General features: G+C 34.3%; 1 protein-coding gene across 1 annotated transcript in view; it reads right to left on the bottom strand.

The window, feature by feature from the left end:
• Positions 1-22878, bottom strand: part of LOC149804667 (autophagy-related protein 2 homolog B-like) — a 206742-nt gene that overhangs the window by 34627 nt on the left and 149237 nt on the right. Inside the window, exons 18-24 of the mRNA XM_089933186.1 lie at positions 22222-22460; positions 21628-21708; positions 15737-15843; positions 15049-15141; positions 11692-11762; positions 7569-7636; positions 4205-4399 (exon numbers count right to left, since the gene is read on the bottom strand). Of these exons, the coding sequence (XP_089789312.1) occupies positions 4205-4399; positions 7569-7636; positions 11692-11762; positions 15049-15141; positions 15737-15843; positions 21628-21708; positions 22222-22460 (854 nt within the window). The remainder of the gene's footprint in view (positions 1-4204; positions 4400-7568; positions 7637-11691; positions 11763-15048; positions 15142-15736; positions 15844-21627; positions 21709-22221; positions 22461-22878) is intronic.

The following is a 22878-nucleotide window of genomic DNA, read 5'->3' as shown; positions in this document are numbered from 1 at the left end:
TGATTACCCTGTAATTTGGATACATTACTCAATTATCCTGTAATTTGGATACATTACTCAATTACCCTGTAATTTGGATACATTACTCAATTACCCTGTAATTTGGATACATTACTCAATTATCCTGTAATTTGGATACATTACTCAATACCCTTGTAATTTGGATACATTACTCAATTACTCTGTAATCTGGATACATTACTCAATTACCCTGTAATTTGGATACATTACTCAATTACCCTGTAATTTGGATACATTACTCAATACCCCTGTAAGTTGGATACATTACTCAATTCCCTGTAATTTGGATACATTACTCAATTACTCTGTAATCTGGATACATTACTCAATTTCCCTTTAATTTGGATACATTACTCAATACCCCTGTAATTTGGATATATTACTCAATTCCCCTGTAATTTAGATACATTACTCAATTCCCTGTAATTTGGATACATTACTCAATTCCCTGTAATTTGGATACATTACTCAATTACCCTGTAATTTGGATACATTACTCAATTCCCTGTAATTTGGATACATTACTCAATTCCCCGTAATTTGGATACATTACTCAATTCCCTGTAATTTGGAAACATTACTCAATTACTCTGTAATCTGGATACATTACTCAATTACCCTGTAATCTGGATGAAACTTTTGTATGTAAATCATCATAGAGATACAATTGTTTCAACTTTTTGCTGATTTCCGATTTTGAGTCAAAAGAAAATGTCGTGTTAAGACAAATTTTAAGTTTCTCATCACTATCACAATGCCCCAAAATTATATTCTCTTATTAATACAACTGGGTCATGCAAACTGTAGGTAGTATTACTACTTGGTCATGCAAACTGTAGGTAGTATTACTACTTGGTCATGCAAACTGTAGGTAGTATGACTATTAGGTCATGCAAACTGTAAGTAGTATTATTACTGGGTCATGCAAACTAGGTAGTATGACTAGTGGGTCCTGCAAACTGTAGGTAGTATGACTACTAGGTCATGCAAACTGTAGGTAGTATGACTACTAGGTCATGCAAACTGTAGGTAGTATTACTACTTGGTCATGCAAACTGTAGGTAGTATTACTACTAGGTCATGCAAACTGTAAGCAGTATTACTATTGGGTCATGCAAACTGTAGGTAGTATGACTACTGGGTCATGGAAACTGTAGGTAGTATGACTATTAGGTCATGCAAACTGTAGGTAGTATTACTACTTGGTCATACAAACTGTAGGTAGTATGACTATTAGGTCATGCAAACTGTAGGTAGTATGACTACTGGGTCATGCAAACTAGGTAGTATGACTAGTGGGTCCTGCAAACTGTAGGTAGTATGACTACTAGGTCATGCAAACTGTAGGTAGTATGACTACTAGGTCATGCAAACTGTAGGTAGTATTACTACTTGGTCATGCAAACTGTAGGTAGTATTACTACTAGGTCATGCAAACTGTAAGCAGTATTACTATTGGGTCATGCAAACTGTAGGTAGTATGACTACTGGGTCATGGAAACTGTAGGTAGTATGACTGCTGGGTCATGCAAACTGTAGGTAGTATGACTAATTGGTCATGGAAACTGTAGGTAGTATGACTACTGGGTCATGGAAACTGTAGGTAGTATGACTACTGGGTCATGCAAACTGTAGGTAGTATGACTACTAGATCATGCAAATGGTAGTTAGTATGACTAATCGGTCATGCAAACTGTAGGTAGTATGACTAATTGGTCATGCAAACTGAAGGTAGTATGACTACTAGGTCATGCAAACTGTAAGTAGTATTATTACTGGGTCATGCAAACTGTAGGTAGTATGACTACTGGGTCATGCAAACTGTTAAGTAGTATGGCTACTGGGTCATGCAAACTGTAGGTAGTATCACTACTGGGTCACGCAAACTGTAGGTAGTAATGACTACTGGGTCATGTAAACTGTAGGTAGTATGACTACTGGGTCATGCAAACTGTAGGTAGTATGGCTACTGGGTCATGCAAACTGTTAAGTAGTATGACTACTAGGTCATGCAAACTGTAGGTAGTATGACTACTGGGTCATGCAAACTGTAGGTAGTATGGCTACTGGGTAATGCAAACTGTAGGTAGTATGACTACTGGGTCCTGCAAACTGTAGGTAGTATGACTACTAGGTCCTGCAAACTGTAAGTAGTATTACTACTGGGTCATGCAAACTATAGGTAGTATGACTATTGGGTCATGCAAACTGTATGAAGTAACATTAGTATTGGGCCATGAAAATAGTAAGTACCCAGGTAGTAATACTATTGGTCATGTAGACTGTACGTGGTAATACTACTGGTCATGTAAATATCACTACTACTGCATCATACAAACTGTTAGTAATAATACTATTGGTCATACAAACTGTAAGTAGTAATACTATTGCATTATTCAAGCTGTAAATAGTAATACTACTGCACTGTTGCAAACTAAGTATTAATACTATTGGGTCATGCAAGATGTAAATCATAATACTATTACATCATGCTAACTATATGTAATAATACTATTGGGTTGTGCAAACTATAAGTAGTAATATTATTGGGTCATGCAAAACTGTAAGTAGTAATGCTATTGGGTCAAGCAAACTGTAAGTAGCAATGTTATTGGGTCATGCAAACTGTAAGTAGTACTACTATTGGGTCATGCAAAACTGTAAGTAGTAATGCTATTGGGTCAAGCAAACTGCAAGTAGTAATACTATTGGGTCATGCAAACTGTAAGTAGTAATGCTATTGGGTCATGCAAACTGTAAGTAGTAATGCTATTGGGTCAAGCAAACTGCAAGTAGTAATACTATTGGGTCATGCAAACTGTAAGTAGTAATGCTATTGGGTCATGCAAACTGTAAGTAGTAATGCTATTGGGTCAAGCAAACTGCAAGTAGTAATACTATTGGGTCATGCAAAACTGTAAGTAGTAATGCTATTGGGTCAAGCAAACTGCAAGTAGTAATACTATTGGGTCATGCAAACTGTAAGTAGTAATGCTATTGGGTCAAGCAAACTGTAAGTAGTAATACTATTGGGTCATGCAAACTGTAAGTAGTAATGCTTTTGGGTCAAGCAAACTGTAAGCAGTAATATTATTGGGTCATGCAAACTGTAAGTAGTAATACTATTGGGTCAAAGAAACTGTAATTAGTAATATTACTGGGTCATGCAAACTGTAATGAGTAATACTACTCATGTAAACTGTAATGAGTAATACTACTGGGTCATGCAAACTGTAATGAGTAATACTACTGGGTCATGCAAACTGTAATGAGTAATACTACTGGGTCATGCAAACTGTAATGAGTAATACCACTAGGTCATGCAAACTGTACCAATGAACAAAAGAATATTCCATATCCAGCTGTGGTAAAAATTACAACTTCTGTTTTGTCACCAATACTTGTAAAAGTATGGCTTTGAAAAAAGCTGACAGATGAATAGCTAGATGAATAAGTATGTATAGTTGATCAATGTGATAAGGAATACACATAAGTTCTATATTTACAAGGGGCCCATGTTGTCATGTACTATTTATGACTTTCAAAAACTTAAACACCAAACTTTAATATACAGTTTTAGCAATATTGATGCTATGCATCTGAAAAATTATACTCGGTCTCACTATCTGCCAATTATCATTATCTACGATGTCTCACCATCTACTATATCTCACTATTTACCATGTCTCACTATCTACTATATCTCAATATCTACCATGTCTCACCATCTACTATATCTCACTATTTACCATGTATTTACCATGTTTCACCATCTACTATATCTATTTACCATGTATCTACCATGTCTCACTATCTACTATATCTCACTATGTACCATATCTCACTATCTACTATATCTTACTAACATGTCTCACTATCTACCATGTCTCACTATCGACTATATCTCACTATCTAATATGTCTCACTAATATATCTCACTACCTATTATGTCTCACCATCTGCTATATCTCACTATGTCTCACTATCTACTATGTCTCACCATTAACTTTATCTCATTATCTACCATGTCTTACTATCTACTATGTCTCACTATTTACTAAACACAGTCAGGATAATAATATGGTAAATGTTATAGAGAAATTCAAGGCTTCAATAGCAGCATTCTGTGACTAACACCAACAAGGCAATCATTTTGTAGAAATAGGATTAATGTAAAATTTACCCTAGATTTAATATCAGGTTGTTTCATATCTTCAGGTATTGAATCTGGTTGCAGATTGCTGGTCATCATGGTAATGTCAAGGTCACCATCACTGGCAAGGTACTGTAGTAGGTTGATGAGAACTTTACAGGAATCAGAACAGGTTCGTAGGTTCAGACGATTGGTGGACACTTGGAGATGAGTCTTGGGAAATTTCTGAAGGTCAAGTAGATATTTTTCAACATGAAATTCTGCCATTATTCACATTAGAGACTGATAGGAAGGTAGACTGATTGATCTGCAGAGAGACTCTGAGCCAAGCAGAGAGGAAAACAAAGAGATGCACAGTCAGACAGATAGATGGGTAGTAACATTGTGGATGCATATATAGATGGATGATAGAATCAATCAATCAACTGACAGATATCAACAGATATAATGATATAATCAATAACACTAATAATGTTAATTTAATGATTGAGTCTTCCTAATGAATAATGTTGACAGACAGATCTTACATGCTCATTTAACCTGAAACTTATGAAACCAGTTGAGTAATATGATAAGCCACATGCTGTTTGTAGTGTCATATTGTACAAGTTGTTTGCAGTGTCATAATGTGTAAGTTGTCTGCACATCTTACTGTACAGATTGTCTGCAATGTCATAATGTACAAGCTGTTTGCAGTTTCATATTGTACAAGCCATTTGCAGTGTCATACTGTTTAAGTTGTTTACATGTCTGACTGTACAACTTGTTTGCAGTTACACTGTACAAGCTGTTTGCAGTGCCATATTGTACAAGTTTGCAGTGTTATACTGTTCAAGTTGTTTGCAGTGTCATACTGTGTACATTGTTTGCAGTGTCATACTGTGTACATTGTTTGCAGTGTCATACTGTACAAGCTGTTTGCAGTGTCATAATAGACAAGCTGTTTGCAGTGTCATACTGTACAAGTTGGGTGCAGTTTTATACTGTACCAGTTGTTTTGACCACTGATGGCCTCGTATTGAGAGTATCCGGCTCAGAAGTGGGAAGTCATGGGTTTGAACCCCCCTTTAGTCATACCAAAGACTTTTTAAAAAATGGTACTAACAGCTGCCTCACTAGGTGATCAGCATTTAAGAGGTCAGTGTTAGGACTGGCTGGCCTGGTGTCAGGATAATGTGAATGGGTGGGACATCATGCTACATGTCGTCGGCACGATGCCCCAGTGCTAGACATCACTATAAACTGCCACACTGCAGACATTGTAGCGATATGACTGAACAATTGTTAAAGCTACATTAAAAATCCTAATCTCTCTCTCACACACACACACACACACACACACACACACACACACACACACATCGTTTGTAATGATATACTGTACAAGCTGGTTGCAGTGTCATATTATGCAAGCCATTTGCATTGTAATATTGTATAAGATTTCACATGGAATCACTTTGTATTTTTTGTGAAGAATGGAGAATATCCATTCTGTATCAACATTATAATAGGCAATGACAAAACAACCACACATGGCCTGCAAAGAAGTTCAAACTGCAGTCTTCTTGTGGCTGGGTTTTTAAGGCTGCTGACTGATCCCAAATAATGCACCAAGCTAAGTTCATCCCAAGGAGGAAGTTCCTGAAATGCACTTCAGATGTATTCCTGTCATATATATATTTCTTTGCCAGCGGTTTCTTAGCAATGGGAGCATGTTGCAGCATTTTGACATGAACTGAACAAAAATGATATGTTCTGCCCTTAAATATTCCTCTAAAAGCATCTTGAACAATGCAATAGCAATTAAACATTATAAAAATTCAAAGTAGTAACTCATATGTATGTGCCAAAATTATGTTTTGATCAGTCTCGCCTTTTTCTCTCACTTCTGCCAAAAGTAGCAGAGTTTTATTCAAAGACTTGAAAACCATCATGGCCCATCTTGGATCCCTGTATTCTTATAACACTTCTGCCATTGCCTTTAAACTCTCCAGATCAAAACACCATGGTAATCAATTAACACAGCTTGTTGTATATACATGTTAGCCTTCTTAATCTGTGCACTCAGCCACACCATGCACCTGTATAACATTTCCAGTCCTCAGTAGACTGGTTTCCGCAGGTTTCTGTAATGTGGGTACAGAATATGAAAAACTTGTTTCCTTAAACATAAATGTAAAATGATCTTTCATTTTTTAAAAGTGGTAGATTTCAACCATAAAATGGTATGTGTGTTGACGGCCTTTAAAACAGTATTTTTGCGAGTAGAATCACATGTATGCTATGTGATATGCCAAGTGTTATACCAGTGTTTTAAAAGATTTTTAAAAAAATGTATAACATTAATAAAAGTAAATACATACTGTGTGATAAATGACAGCTAATTTCAAGTCCTGGCATAAATCTTATACCCTGAGAGTTTGGTTACTTCTAACCTGCTCATTAATGTGTAGCAAAGGTTCTTTTTATGCACTGCTCTTTCTTTTTAACACAAAGCTTTACATCCAATGAAAACTCTTTGTTCATCTGTCACACAATGAATAGCTTTGATATCATGCAAATGACATCATAGAGACATGTTGTAAACAACAATAAATACTGAAGACATTAAGTAAATATCATTACATGATTCAATTCATTTTATCTATCCACAAAGTAAGATGATATCACAGGACGCATTTGGTTTTATCAATCCATCCACATAATAAGACAAGTGAGCACATAAATTCTAGGATATTCTTGTCCAGTGTGTAATACAATTAATTAAATGTACCAATAGGGATAAATGAACCCCACAAAAGGTCAGAATCTGTGGTAAGAAACAAGACTTTGCAGAGATTCCTGCCAACCCATTTCTGATTGTATGTTTGGGATTCCCCATCCATGATGGAATATTTTTCCCTCAGTTCTAACAAGGAAATAGTGGTAAACAGAACCCAGTTCATCACTGATACAGATGAAACCAAAGAAATTCAGAGTGGTTTCTTAAAGTTTTTACAACACTGGAAAAAGCACACAAAATTTAGTTTAAAACACTGGAAGGAGCATAAAAAATTTAATTTACAACACTGGAATGAGCATACAAAATTTTAGAATACAACACTGGAAAGAGCATAAAAGATTTAGTTGACAACAGCTGTGACTGCTTATTATAAGGCATTAAAAGCTGCCTTTATTATACTGAAACAATAAGAATATATCAAGCATAACGATGTTATTTATAGTGTCATTAAGTACAGGTATAGGTATATTTCAGACATGAGCCAACTAGTTCCATGACACAATCATACAACAACACTTTTTCTATTCCTTTGCATTAAATTTCTACAAGGGTATAATGGGATAAAAAAGAACATTGTTTTTGTTGCTCTATGGTAAGAAAATAAATACATACCTGGTCCTTTCCATCACTTTTTCTAAGCAGCAGTTCAAGTCTCTCTACATCTGCTACACATACATAGTCTGAAACATTAAATAAATTACAAGTGAAACAAATACAACCACAAACTTACAGATTATCTAAGCCATTAACCCTTTAGCTACTACAGCTGTTGTGCAGTTTCACTACTGATGAGTGTTATCATATCAGTTACTGAGATTACTGAGGCTGGTTGCTAGGCTGAATACTAGAGCATCATCATGGCTGTCTACAGAAACTGACAATAAAAACATGGTTACATTTATATTCATTATTTCATTACTTTTTGGAGGATTTCAGTGAAATAAAAAAAAACAGCTTACATTGTATAGTGTCTGTTATTCATATATTTCTACTTTATATACTCCTACATCCCATCATACAAGAAATCCCAGTCATGTAAACTGTTTTGAATCACACAAAATAAATCCAATATTTACATATGTAAAACATGAATGAAATCCGCACTCTAATTAAAAAGTTGAGAGTGGTACTTCTCAAAACAGTCATTATCCACACAATAATGTACTTGGCATTGTTTGCATCCTATGAAAATTTCATGTCTCCTCCCTTCCCTAACATATCTTGCATCTCCCACATTTCGAGAACCGTCCTGGCCAGTGCCTTAAACCTTCAGTATCAACATCTGACAGAGCTTTTCTTTTCCTACTTCCCTGAAAGCCAGCAACCATATATTTGGCCAAGTTCATTCTGAATTCAAGCAGTGTTCTTTTCTTTTCTTTTCTGGACTTGGTTTTGATCTGGTGGTTTGGCAACTCTTTCATACAGATCAGGGCATTATATATCGCTGTATCAATGAGAAACCAAAAAAGATATTTCCACCATTTCTTAGCTTTATGGCAAGAACTGTATTGCATTTTGTTTTGGTCTGTAATAGCCATCCACCCACCCTTTTGTTTTTTGAATACTCATCTGCAACTATTGGGCAAGCTACTTCTTTCATCAGCCAGTTTTTTCTCTTCAAGTTACACTGGATAGCTGTGTGGGATCCATGATGTTAAACAAAATATGGACAATTTTCATGTCTTTCCAGGCAACACAGACCAGAGTCTCTTTTTGCATGATTTTCATATCCCCCAGGCTTTTTAAACCACTGTTTTTTTTTAAAGGTTCTGGCATTCCTTTCCTATTTCCTTGGACTGTACCACAACAGAAGAGTCCGCCCTGACATAAATCTTCAAATAATTGGGGATTTGAACAGAAATTGTCCATATATATATGGTGGTTTTTGTTTATTATTTTTCTGGTAAGGTCTTCACCACTCTAGATCCTAATCCTTCTTCTGTCACTCTCCCTCTCTGTCCACCAGGCTTTCCAACATAAACTTGAAATTCACGGATGTAGCCAGTTTGGAGATGGGCTCTTTCCCAGACTTTAATGCCAGATTTTGTGGGTTTGGCTGGCAGATATTGTTTAAATGACAGTCTTCCTTTATAAGCAATCATGCCTTCGTCAATTGACTGGTTTTTGGGAGTGTCATAATTTTCCAGGCATTTATGCAAGACTGTGTTGTAGAATTGTCTTATATGGAAAATCTTGTCATGTCCTGGTTGGCCTCAGGGTGGGTTGACGCTTGTACCACTGGCATGGAAATATTTCCCTATTTTTTCAAATATTTCTCTTGTCATGATTTTGGGTATTCCTGAGATCCCAAAATATACAGATGTCATCCAGGCAATGGAATATTTGGGTATTTGCACAATATTCATGATGATGCATATTCAAAGATATGCCCACATCTCCGTGATGCAGGTTTCATAATCATTTCTGGTCTTGTTTTTGGTCCAACATTTTCTTGGCATAATCGTTTGTTTCTTTCACAAGTTTTTCCACCAGACATTCAGGAAAAAACTTGAGAAAAAAATCTTTCTCATTGCTTAGTGGTCCAAGCTTGATTGTTGAACCAATACATGAATCAAAATCATTGATCTCGAACATGGCGAAGTCATCACTCCATTGTGAAAGTGGGACTATGTCCTCCTCGTCATCCGATTCAAAATCACTTACATCTGGTGTTGAAACAGGACTAATATCAATATCTGATCCATTTTTTAAGAATGATCCATTAAACTCTTCAATATCACTTGCACTGAACCCTTCAAAGTCGCTCATATCTGAATCTGAACCCATCTTTGTTTATCTCAACTACACGTGTTTCGTAAAGTGCACAAAAGCTCTTACAGTGTGTCTAAATTTAACCTCTCAGCTTTCAAACTTGTATCAAAATGTTGAGTAAACAGTCCTCTCATTGGTTATGATAATCAAAAATATGTAAACCTCATATTTTCAACCAATCAACATTTAGTTAACATTGCAGTCACGTCTGCATAGATGCAACACGGGGGTTTCGAGTACTGCTGAACTTTATGCACATAACCAACACTGGGGTAGTGAACTAGGCTTATCGCCTTATAAGCATCAGTGGGGTTCAGGAGCTATTTACAGGAGATGCTTAGAAGCGGCAGTCATAGTTAAAGGGTTAATGTACATTCACACTAAAAATATTGTGACATAAGGAGTAGAACTTACAAGAGGTAATAACAGACCATTTAGATCATACTTTCATTGCCAGTAAACTTTTATTCCTAAAAATTTTTATTTTACCTATGACACACTTTGGTATTACCTATTTAAATGTAAATAATAAAAAAAACTATGATTCAGTATTAATTTTTTTCTCCATAACAGATGTTCAATCTCTTTAAAATAACTTCAGCTGTTAGCGACAAGTACATTACCATGAGTTCCACTGACTACAATTTCCTTGGCTGGGCCTCAACCAGAGGAACTTTTTGTTGTGAAACAGAAGTCAAAAGAGTGCATCCAACTTAAATGAAGTTAAAAGAGTGTGAATCATACTTATTCAAAGTATCATCAAGGTAAATGTGTGAGAATAATACTTTCACTGAAACTGAACGTTCTTTTTTAAAGCTATGCTGTAGTAACCAAAGTAAAAAAGCATGGGTAATCGAGGATCATAACTCTTCCAAGTGATAATCTAGAATGTTAAAAATAATTCAAGGTCTTCTTTATATAAAGATGTATGATATCTCTGGAAAAGTAATACAAATGAAACCAGCCAGGAAGACAAGCAATCAGGGGTCATAACTCTTGTAAATAATCATTAATCAAAGAGATTAAGGCCAAATTTAGTTGAAATCCAACAGTTTTTAATAAAGTAATGCTGTAGAAAATTTGTGTGGGGGTGGGGTGGGGTGATTTTGGTTTGGTTTGGTGCTTTATGGCACAGCAACACAAGTGCAGAGGTAACTGATGCAAGTGCCTTGCCCAAGGACACACCATGGAAGCTGACCCAGGCTGATCCGATGGTAGGATTCAAACTCACACCCTTTTGGTCATGAGTGAGAACAAATAAGATGGTCATAACTTCCATAAAGTATGTCATGGAAATCTAAATCATTCAAGCTCTCATCGATATAAAGTCAATACCAAATCTGGCTTAAATTCAAGAAATCTTGGTAAAGTTATGCTATGGAAACCAAAGTCAGATTAAAAGGCAATCAGGGATCAGAGCTCATTTAAATGACATGAAAGTAATTCTTTAAAGGACTTATCAATACAAAGATGCATACAAGATTTGATTAAAATCCAACAATTCCCAGTAAAATTCTCTTGTAGAAAAGAAAATAGTGACAGACATACAGACTGATGGCTGGACAACAGGTTAGCCATCTAGAAAATAAGAATACTATACTATGAAGTTCGGCTTCCTTTAGTAGATATTTCAAGAAAACTAGTATCCTGTGGAACACGGTGTTTCTTGTGTGTATGACATTATTATGAGGCAGAAAAGATAAATCCCTAACAAATTTTAGCAGCTTTAACTAGGTGGTAATATTTTATGACAGCATCTGTTGAAAACACAACAGATGTGAAAGATAAGTGACTTTCAAAACTCGTTAATACTGCACCTTAACACTGCTGCTGTTGTTGTTATCACCATTAGAAAAATCTGTATTGGAATGAACATTTTTTTCAAACATACTATATTTAAAACACTCATTCAGGCAAAAGATACATAATTGCTGACAGGTACATAAGATATCAAATTACTCACTTTTCCTAATATCAGTCTGGGATGCCTTGTGTTTGTCTGAGAGGAATAATGCTCCATCATCTAGAACAAACCTACAATGAAAAAAGTTAAAAAGATCACTCAAAAACAACACTCTTAGAGTTACTTATGTTTATATATTTTTTGTAACTTCTGTTAAATGATTTTGTCTTTGTAATTTTTATTTATGGCTGTAAATTGTAGTGATTATCTTTAGCTGAAATTGTGTACATGCACAGGGTCTGTTTTAAGATATTAAAGAGTGTATTACTGAACAGGATCTATAAATAGATGCTAATGTGCCTGTTGACAAATACTAATAATAGAACTATTAGTAAATATGTTTGAGATTCTGCCTTTTTCCCATAGGACAGATCGATCAGGTGGTATCTTAGAAGAATTAAGTTAATTCCTACTGGATGAGTTAGGTCACATGAAAAAGTATTTTAAAATATTGAGTGCTATGATATGTCACATGGGTATACTGTGACATATAGTCATAACAGACTATTGAAGGTGTATATAAGGAGAGAACTGAGCAGTCTAATTCATTCCTAGTTTTGGAGTCATTCTTATTTTTGTGTGTTCCTGTTGTAACATCAGTCTGCAGACGTGTTTTATGTTGTACTTAATCTTTTGGTTTGAAACCCAAACCAGCTTCATAGAATTCATCCATCAATCTTCTTTAGGTAATTCTATGCAGAGAATCCATTTTTTACATGTATATGATGCTTACAAAATGTATCCCACTGTATGTGACATTAAAAAAATCCACCTTCCGCTCCTTCTTTTAAAACAAAGAATCTTAACACTAATAATGACACCTCCAACTCCATTACAACATTGATACCTGTGTATCTTCAAATGGTAAAGCAGATAAAGACAAATAAAGCTGAATTTGGAGTAGTTGGGAATAAATTTTTCCTTCCTATAAAATAAAACTACAGGTGAACAAATTATAATCTTGTCACTTCATTATAAAACAAATGCAACTGTAGTGTGAAAGTTAGAAGATCAGGCTATATAAAATGTACAGTAAACATTAGTGGACTGCATATTTTAAAAAAATTAAACCTACCGAGTCCAGACTGACTAAATTAAACAATTTAAAATGTAGCAATTAATATAATAATGTGGCTTATTTTTATAAATGGTAAATAAATCTACAAAATTTACAGCCAACTTGCCTATCTGCACTGCTTTTCCAAACAAGCTCTTAAGTTATTATTCTCTCCTCCCCCAATTTCAAATTCTTTCTCCAAGAGAGTGAACAAAATTCTATGACCACATTGTACATCTACAACCCACTTGTCTTTATAATACTGGAAATCCTGACTTTGAATAAAACAAAGTCTCAAGACATTACAATTACAATATTGGGCAGGTTCAGAGGTTTCTCTGGTTCTTTTAGTTAATACCTATTACCTACTAATGCACTTTTCTGAGATGTTTCATAATCCCACATTCATACCTGTCAACCAGAAGAGATGAAAACCTATACGCCAGACCAATAAAAACCTTACAAAGACCAAAAAACCTTAAACAAAAAAACATATTAATACATTATATAAGATCAACAGTTTTAAAACAACCAATGCCATAAACTAATTTTACACATATTTACATAATTATTTACATACCTAAAACTTTATTTCATTTTATTCTTTTGACTTTCAGTGTGTTGTAACAAACACACACACATTATTATATACAACAATGCACCCTTTGCACTTTTCAAAATGTAATTAGAGGTTTTAAAATCTATGCAGCAGGTGTCAGTGTTTATTTTGCATTGTAAAAATGAATGTTAGTATGTCTGCATTCATGACTTCCAACAGTCTGTATTTTTATCATCACAGAAAAAGATCTCACACAGTCTCAGAGTCTGCATTGTTGTGAGGCAAGGTAAATAGTCGCTGAATAACTAACTTCTGATTTGGGAAGCAGATGCCTCCAGTACTAACTGTCTGGCAGATAATATCCAGCCAGTAGCTACAAAAGCTCCTTTTCTGGTGATCATCATTTAATACAGGCACATACACATCAGGCAGAATGCAATAACCATCAAACCCATCTCTAAGTGCTTCATGATCCACATGTGGAGCAACTCAAAAACGAAAATGTGACTACTAGTAAAAACAAAGATATGTGCAAGGTATTTTGAAAAAACGAATTTCAAGGTGTAATATTAACTTTTTTGGATTTATCATGTTCTCATTATTATATATTTATATTTTCCTACCATGAAACCTCATCCTACAATATAAGACCTCAACCTGATATTTATTTTTGGGCATTGAGATCTTGTTGCCCAATGATGGCGCTGCGTAGTGTGTTTTGACATCGATTAACTTTGGAATGATAAGTCAAATTTTCCTAGATATATCTCACACACTTGGCATCCCATATCAGTGTTTTTCTACAAATTAAAGTTATGTTTTAGTCAGACTTTACTTACACTGATGTCTTTTTCATAATAAATTCAAATTCCCACACAAGTAAATGGACATGTTTTCAAGTTCTGTTGGCCTACATTTCAGTTGGCTGGAATGCAATGGAAGCAGGGAATACCAAAATTAGTTAAAAGGATCATAAGAATCTCGAATGAAATGAAGCTATCTAAACACTTTCTTCAATATTAATATATTTTTATTCGTTTCATTAAAGAAGGATACATCAACAAAATCATCTGATTTTGGCATTCCCGGCTTCCATTGCTTTCCTAACGTTGCTTGCACATAGCTAAACACAATTTTTGATCGTTGCTTGATTTGCAAAAAATTATTTCCAGACTCCTGGGATTAACAAAAAAAATTTAAAAATGAAAAAAAAAACCTTGAATTTTTATAAGAAAAAATAGATGCAAAACAGCTGTACACTGACAAAAATGAATTATTTTTTTTTTACAAATTATGGGTAACCCATACAAGTTGACAGGTATGCACACTCACCTCAGCCAAAAAGGAGCTGGGGAATTCTGCTTCAACAGAGAGCCATTTAAGAAAATTCAATGAAAATTGGCAAGATTACTGAGGATGAATCAAGATACATGTGATGATAAAAATCTGGATCATGTTTAAAAATAAGTGATGGTCTTCTGCGATTAATAATTATTACATAATGTGATCACAGGATGGTAGACCTGCCTCCTCTGAAATATCAATGCCCAACCATCATGGACTATACACAGTACTCCACATATGCATTCTTATGGAGCAGTAAATGCAAGCAAGAAAGGTGTTTGTATCTCAAAATAACCATTCTAGATTCACTTCTCTTATCAGTAATATATAATATTTTCATATAATAGAAATATTTCATCTACTCAAATTTCCTTCTCTGTAACTGGGCGATACCTACCTCAACAATGAAGTTGTGGACTCAGCTACAATATTACTGGCTATAGTGAAAGACTCAGCCAAGACCAGGGTCCTTATAGGCAGCTTTAGAGGTCTGAAAAAGAGGCAATGGTAGATTGATTACATCTTCTTGTGTACAACATACAGCTAGATCTGCTCCCATATAATGTGCCAAAAGATCAGGGTTATGGTGCCTCTTACAAATCGTAATGCTAAAGAACAGTGTAAAATCTAATTAGCAAATGAATTATACAATGACAGATCAGGATCTACCATGTTTGAGGATGGGAAAGTATTAGCCATTAGTATATAAATCACCATCTATATAGTTACAAAATTTCTGTTGCATAGATTTGTGGTCATCTCTGGCGATGTGTTCAAATAGGAAATATTAAAGAAAATTTAGGGTACTTGAATTGTAGATGTTGCATTTGTCTTACAGACTGGAATACTTTGACACAGAAAATTCAGAGTGTTTTTCACTCAGCAAGCATCCTAAAAAAGAAATAATCTCAAATTGTATCAAATTTCTTGCAGTCAAAACTTCTGAACTTATATGAAAGAAATTCTGTACATAAAAGCTGTGCAATTACTTTGAATTATTGCAAGACAAAAAATATCAAAAATAATAATGCTGTCCTGGTTAGTTAACTAATACGTGAAAGTATAGATATATTACAAAAACATACCTATAATCTATTGCACAATTCCACAAATGCACATGAAACTCTGTGAGAACTTTAGGCTCCACATATCCTAGGACAGGGTAATCTTTCACATCTATGAAATCGATGAGCTGAACAAGGAAAAAGAATGTAGAATGTGAGGCTTTTTTTGACAAAATGTGGATTATATACCATGAGGTCAATCAGATAGATGAAGGCTATCATCATATTCTTGTACTTTGCACACAAAAAGAATGGGAATATTAAAGACATACCAGACTGAGCATAATTTGCCAAGCTAAAAACACAATTTTATATTCCCAAATCCCATCTGTATATTTTGAATAAAATAATTTTCAGTAATCTTTAATAAAAATGAGAGGGAGAGAGAGAACTATTTCCTGACACCATGATATATGCTAGCGACCTGTATAAACAGTAAATAGTTGTGCTTAATGCTCATGAAAAACTTAGATCAGTTTATACACTGGATTGTCACAGAGGTGAGAAGACATGCGATCCTATCAGACTAATTTGCATAGGTAAAGTACAGAAGATGGAACAACCCAATTCATTTAAAGTTAGGTGAATCAAGATATATGTGCTGAAGAAATGATATTCTTCTTTATTTAAATCATATTCTTTATTAAAGGTAATGCGTAAATGTGTGATCAGTGGCAATGGTTCTTATGAAGTTTGATTTTACTTCTAATATAACCTGCAAAAATGGTTTTGGGACATGTGGTTGGAACATTGTGGAAGTGTGAATAAATCTGAAAACAAATATTTAAATACAGCTCTAGTTAATGGAAGGAACATCAGTGAAATGATCAAAAACAAGCACAACCAAATTTTAGAACTCCTCCTTCATTACGTATAACACCACCAAGCATCTGGATAATGTACCAATGCAAAGCTCAATCCTTAAAGTAAATAACATGTTTAATCATTCTAACTAGTGTGAACACTACTTGTTTAAACAGTCTAACTAGTGTGACCATTGCATGTAAACACATTCTAATTAGTGTGACCACTGCTTGGTTAAATATTTAACTAGTGTGACCATTACTTATTTAAACATTTTAACCAGAGTAACCACTGCATGTTTAAACATCAAACTAGTGTGACCTTTGCATGTTTAAACATTCTACCAGTAACTTGTGTGACCATTGCTTATCTGACACTTCCTTACAGCAATGTGCATGCAGAAAAAAAATCATCTTTAATTCAACAAGATCTCCAGAGAAGTCTTTACATTAGTACTATCCAGTCTCTAATGAGTGTAAAGATGCACTCTAATGTCATCTGCATCAATACACCCTCCCCACTAAACTAATGACAACAGCAAAAACAGTATGTAATTTTATATTCCACAACATAATGGATTTTTAAGACAGAAACTTGGTGCACATTTTTTAAGTCTGTGTGGTTGTGATAATGTGTGTGTTAATGACATTTCACTGTGCTAAATCTACCAACTATTTTTTGTTTGAGAATGCATTAAATGCTTCAAAAGAATGCATTTCAATTTTTTAAATTCAAATTTGAATTTTCATTTTCTAAAGACTTATATGAGTAGATATATTTTATTTGCCATTTATACAGTTACAAAATATTCTTCCTTTGAAAATCAAAACACATTTTTTACAAAAGAAACCGAATTTGTCTGGGACTTTGGTTGGTATATGAAAAATATTTTGCAACAAACAATTCCATGAAATTTTTATTCCTACAAAAGCTAAAGGTAAATCTAATTTCAAAATGAGAACTGTTAGTGATGCATGCATAACAAAGGGCACCACTTTAAACAATTTGTTCAACAGGGTCTTAAACGCAGGAACATCTGTAAGAAAACAAAGTTGGAGAAAATAAGCGTCAAGATGCCATAATGCTTATTCAGGGTCTCCTCAATATAATGGTACATACTCAATTTTACTGAAATACAGCAAAGATTAGGATTTAACATATACTGTGTGAACAAAAGGCAGAAGCACAGGTAATAAGGGGCCATAACTCGTGTAAATGATGTTGTAGAATGCTGGAAATCAAGCTCATTCAAAGGCTTATTAATATGAAAAGACATCCAAAATCTTGTTGAAATCCATCAAATTTTGTTGCTGTTATCTTCTGGAAACTAAAGTCAGTAGGACAAGCAATCTGGGAGCCACAACTCCTCCAAGACTAAGCCTTAAAAAGAGCACATTAAAGTCAATGAGAGAATATCCAAACTAAACTGAATCAGAATATCTTGAATGGTTCTTGAGCTGTGGCAATTACAAGCAAGATCACACCTGAGGGTATGAAATTAATTAAGAACCATAACACTTTTCAAAATTGAGCAGACACAAAATCTGTAAAGGCACATCTATGTCAATGGACAATGTACACACCAAACTACATCAGAATACATAAAAATGTTACAGAGCTAAGCTGTTTACAAGAATATACTGTAGTGGACATACCTAATTTGACAGAAATGGGGCAACAGCTCAATCAAAATTGGACCTGGAATGACAAAGCCTTTAAAAGGAACACCTACATGTGATAGGCGATTCACATACCAAATGGCATCCAATTATGTGTAAGGGTTGCAGAGCCATGCTGGTTACAAGCAAAATCTTATGAAAAGATATTAAGCTAATTGTCATTGGCCATAATTCTATTAAAAGTGGACTTGACAAGACAAATCCCATAAATGGCAAATCCATGTCTACCAGACATATGTCCACACCAAATTCCTTCAGAAAATGTATATATTCCCTAGCTATTCTGGTTTCAATGATTGGAGATATTTTATTGATGGAGAAAGTGAAAAACCTTGATCAAAATTGGAACTAAAATGCCAGAACATTTACAATGCACATATACATGCAATAGCTAATTTACATACCAAATAGCATCTGATCTTGTGCAAGGGTTGCAGAGCTATTCCTATTTGCCTTCACAATGTTTTGACAACTCTTTAGGGAGACCTCAACTAACTTGGCAATAAACAGGCATAATTATACTGATATACAAGTAAGTAAGTAAGTGTGTGTGTGTGTGTGTGTGTGTGTGTGTGTGTATGTATGTATGTATGTATGTATGTATACACATACACACACAATAGATGTGAATGGACAGAAAAGATTATTGCTATATGGTTCTTCTACCCTGATGTAAGGCCCTAAAAAGCAAATTCCAGACACCAATGTCCCAAGCCTTTTTCTTCAAGTAGATTAGGTTAGGTGATGATGGTGATATAGTAAATTAGCTGAAGTATATTTGCAAAGGAAGACACTAAGTGACACTGACAAATGAAACCAGGTGAGTGTTCCTTGAAATAAAAACACTGTTAAGAGAGGCATTGGGGTCCAACAATCATCAGCAATAACTCTGACATATGATACTGAAGAAAGCTGATCATTAAATTCATATGAAGCATTATCAATACATACCTATATATAAAATCATAATAACTAGGGAAAGTTTGTGAAGAATCAAAATTTGTAGGTTTCTGCAATCAGGGGCCATGTCTTTACTTGATGATAATTTAGAATGCTGCAAATCAAATTCAGCCATGATGCCATCCATGCAGTAACTCCCATAGTTGCATATCAAATTTTGATCAAATCCAATAAGAATTAATGAAAGGAATTACTGCACAGAATGGAGTAAAATTGAATATGGTGGTCAGGGGCCAGAACTCTGCTCAATATTATGTTGCATGGTAAAACTTAAAATCAGGTACCCACCTAAATTTTGTGCACTTTGCACAGGTTTTGATTATTAAGGAAAAAGATTTCCCAAGACCTTCTGCAATGGTAATCTTGGTTATTTAAAAAGACCCTGTATATCAAAGACTTTTTCCAAACTTTCAAAGACCACAAACATAGATTTCCAAGACCTATTTTTGTTAACATTTTCTACACATGTTATGTTAAATGAGAAAACAATGAATGCAAAATACTACAATATTGTTTAATGATGAAATTCAAACTATAATTATTTTCCTAATCCTGAATCCTGTCCTATGGAAAGAAAATGTTCGTCTTTTATGTCCTAACAACCTTGGACAATTTTATTTGAGATTATGGAAAGAAATTAAAATGTTTGGGTTCATTTCAATTTTCAAAGACTTTTACAGACTTTAGGGTAATCTGCTTGATTTTCCCAAACTTTCAAGGCCCTGAAAATGCTACCTCATTTTTGTCAAACTGTCAAAGATCTTCAAAGACCATAGGAACCATGCCTAAATATCCAGATACTACAAAAAAAAATACTTTTCTCTTGGCCTTGTTAATTTGTGCACCAATGAAATTAAAAAACAATTCCAGAATATTTTGTCTAAAAAATTAGTTTCCTTAATATTAAGACTATCAATGACCCAGCAAGTACAATGGTGGTCAGAAAGTGGTTTAGGTGGGAAAACGATTCCAGTGTATCAATGACTGAAAATAAAGAACGCCTGCATATTAGTGTTCTTAAAAACACAGTTCTGGATGCAATTTCTAGTATTTGTTTTTCTTTCTGTTTGTAAAACTATGACAGTCTGTTTATTCTGTACATGTACTGCTACTAGCCACATGTCTGACTAGATGCTTGTCTACAAATGTGACTGATTTTTAATATCACAATTGTTTCATAATGTAAAGACTGTCTTTGATAACAGAACGTCTCACTGAAATAATGCATTTCTATTCAAATTATCTTACTGCTGAAAATGTTAAAGATGATCCATAATTCCTTCAAAAACAATTGAAAAATGATCTTGCCACAAAAAACTCCATATATAGTGATGACTGATCTAAATATATAATGGAGCCAAATCACTTAGACTAGTTCCAGAATTTAGTTGTGGAAACCATTATATGTGCCCTGATTATATGTACATAGACTGAGCTGTGTCCAAAATGAAGTTAACAAAGGGAAATATGTCAATGAATAAAAATGAGACTACATGAGTATCAGAGATGCTGACTGCTTTATCACAAATAAATGTAAACAATTTTAGTTTATTGAAAATGGGAAAATAAAGATAAAATCCTGATACATATTTAAACACTTTATATGAATAGTGCTAATCTTTAGTGAGAATAGGAACTCGTATGCATGAACGCTTTATTTCCATCCATACAATCTCCAGCAGTTAATTAAATTAAACCTGTAATCCAGTGTCAGCTTGATGAATGCTGATGATCAATTAATTCATGCTGATCAAAGTGATTCTTAAGATGTAAAGTTGTCTCTCCTTTAGTACTACCTTTAATGTGGCTTACATTGTTAGGGAACTGCTTATCAAGAGTTGTGGAGTGTTTCAGCTATTTTAACTCCTTCTTACTGGCAACACCTTCAATTAATCCATGAGATAATAAGGGCAATCAGTTTCACAGCCAGATGGTTGACTATCAGGTGTTTTTAGTTTTTTTTATAGCTAAAACATCCATTAGTCTTCATTCCAACTTGAAGTTTTTAACTGTTTGTAGACCTCAAAATACTACCTGATGTCAGTAAATATTTTGTATTTTTTAAAATTATACATTTTGAATTTATTATGTCCTGAAAATTGGAGGGCCGTGTTAGGTTTATTCTGGCATGCCAACATTCTCTCCATTGTGCTTGTTGCAACTGCTCACAACTTCACATTAAAAGGAATTACTGTGCAGAAATGAAAGTATGTGGGTCTGACAATCAGGGACCATAACTGTGCTAAATAATGGTTTTTAATCCAGAATCTCAAATGCAGCTGAGGTGTAATCAAAATCAAATCCACAAAGTAAATATTGCATGAAATGCAATAATAATTGTGGGACGAGTTGTGCTGAAATGAAGTGGAATGGATAGATTTATGGCAGATGGATAAGCCCAATTTAATATAGCACCAATTTCAACAGAAAGCATGGAACAATGCACTACAATTGTCAGTGGTAAATCACCTGTGAGAAGAAATTCTTGTTTGGTAGAGTCATTCTGTATTGCATGGTTGCTCCTCTAACTCCAAGGGATACAGTGAATTCCTGCAAAACAAATTATTCTGTAATGTAAATCAAAAGTTTCAAGGGAGAATTTCATTGTCTTATTACAGAAGTAGCCAAAACTTAAATTAGAAAATGCACATGTCTACAAGCCTAAGTATGTATAAACAGAAATATATATAACTGTTGAAATCACTGAGGGATTGGAAGGTCAAAAGTATACTAATTTAAACAGGATCAGATGGTACAGACAGCTCTAAATAAATTTTATAATTTTGTTTTAAAGTTTCTTTTCTTTACATGTCATTAAAATTTGTATTAACATTGGAGATTACTGTTTTGCAAAACATGTATACTCCTAATTCAGACTAAAAAAAAGCAAGGCTAAAGAGATTAAAAAATTATAATTTTTAATTGGCTGAAAATCTAATTAGGTCATCTTCAACAAACAAGTATGCTAATTTAATTTTGTCATGCTAATCACTGGCAAGACAAGACCAAACTGGAATGGTCCCAGCAGTCAGAGCTCACAAAAACGTGAAATATGTTGTTAACCTTAATTGTGACATCTGATGTCAAATCCTCTTCTGATGCCTTGGTGTCCAACTTGACCTTAACTGCCAACGAGACCATGTCCAGAGACTCTGGCCCACAACCGATCTTCTCAGCGTCATGCATCAGAATTCCCTGCTCAGATCGGTAGATCAACTGGGAGTCCTGCAGGTGCGATGGAACAGGGGAAGATAACTCCTCACAATCAATATTTGGGAGGTTCTCTGTATTCTGGACTTCTCCTATAACAAAAGTGAAAACACTACACCATAAAACATAACTCTTTTAAATCATAGAATTTAGCAAGTGTATTCAAAATCAAGCACAACAACAACAAAAATGTTTAATATGTGATCTGCTGATTGAAAATATAAATAATGTATATCCATTTTGCTATCAGAGTAAATGATTTACCACATTTTTTTACATAATTTTCTTTCTTCAGGAGGTGCATGTTTAAAGGAGAACACCACAAATTATTTTCCAGGTCAACCTGATGAATGGTACTAATGCTACCTACACATCACATCAACACATCTGGAATACTGAATATGTCACACTGTAACTAAATTGTGTACAAGCCTTATTAAAAAATTAAATAATGCTTAAAAAAACTTGATACTATTGTTCTCTGATTGCCTATGTTAATGAATTAATTTC

This window comes from Sinohyriopsis cumingii, chromosome 2 (genome assembly GCF_028554795.1).
Source record: "Sinohyriopsis cumingii isolate HCF-2022 chromosome 2, ASM2855479v2, whole genome shotgun sequence".
In the NCBI taxonomy this organism is placed as follows: domain Eukaryota; kingdom Metazoa; phylum Mollusca; class Bivalvia; order Unionida; family Unionidae; genus Sinohyriopsis; species Sinohyriopsis cumingii.
This window is presented reverse-complemented; position numbering and strand designations above follow the sequence as displayed.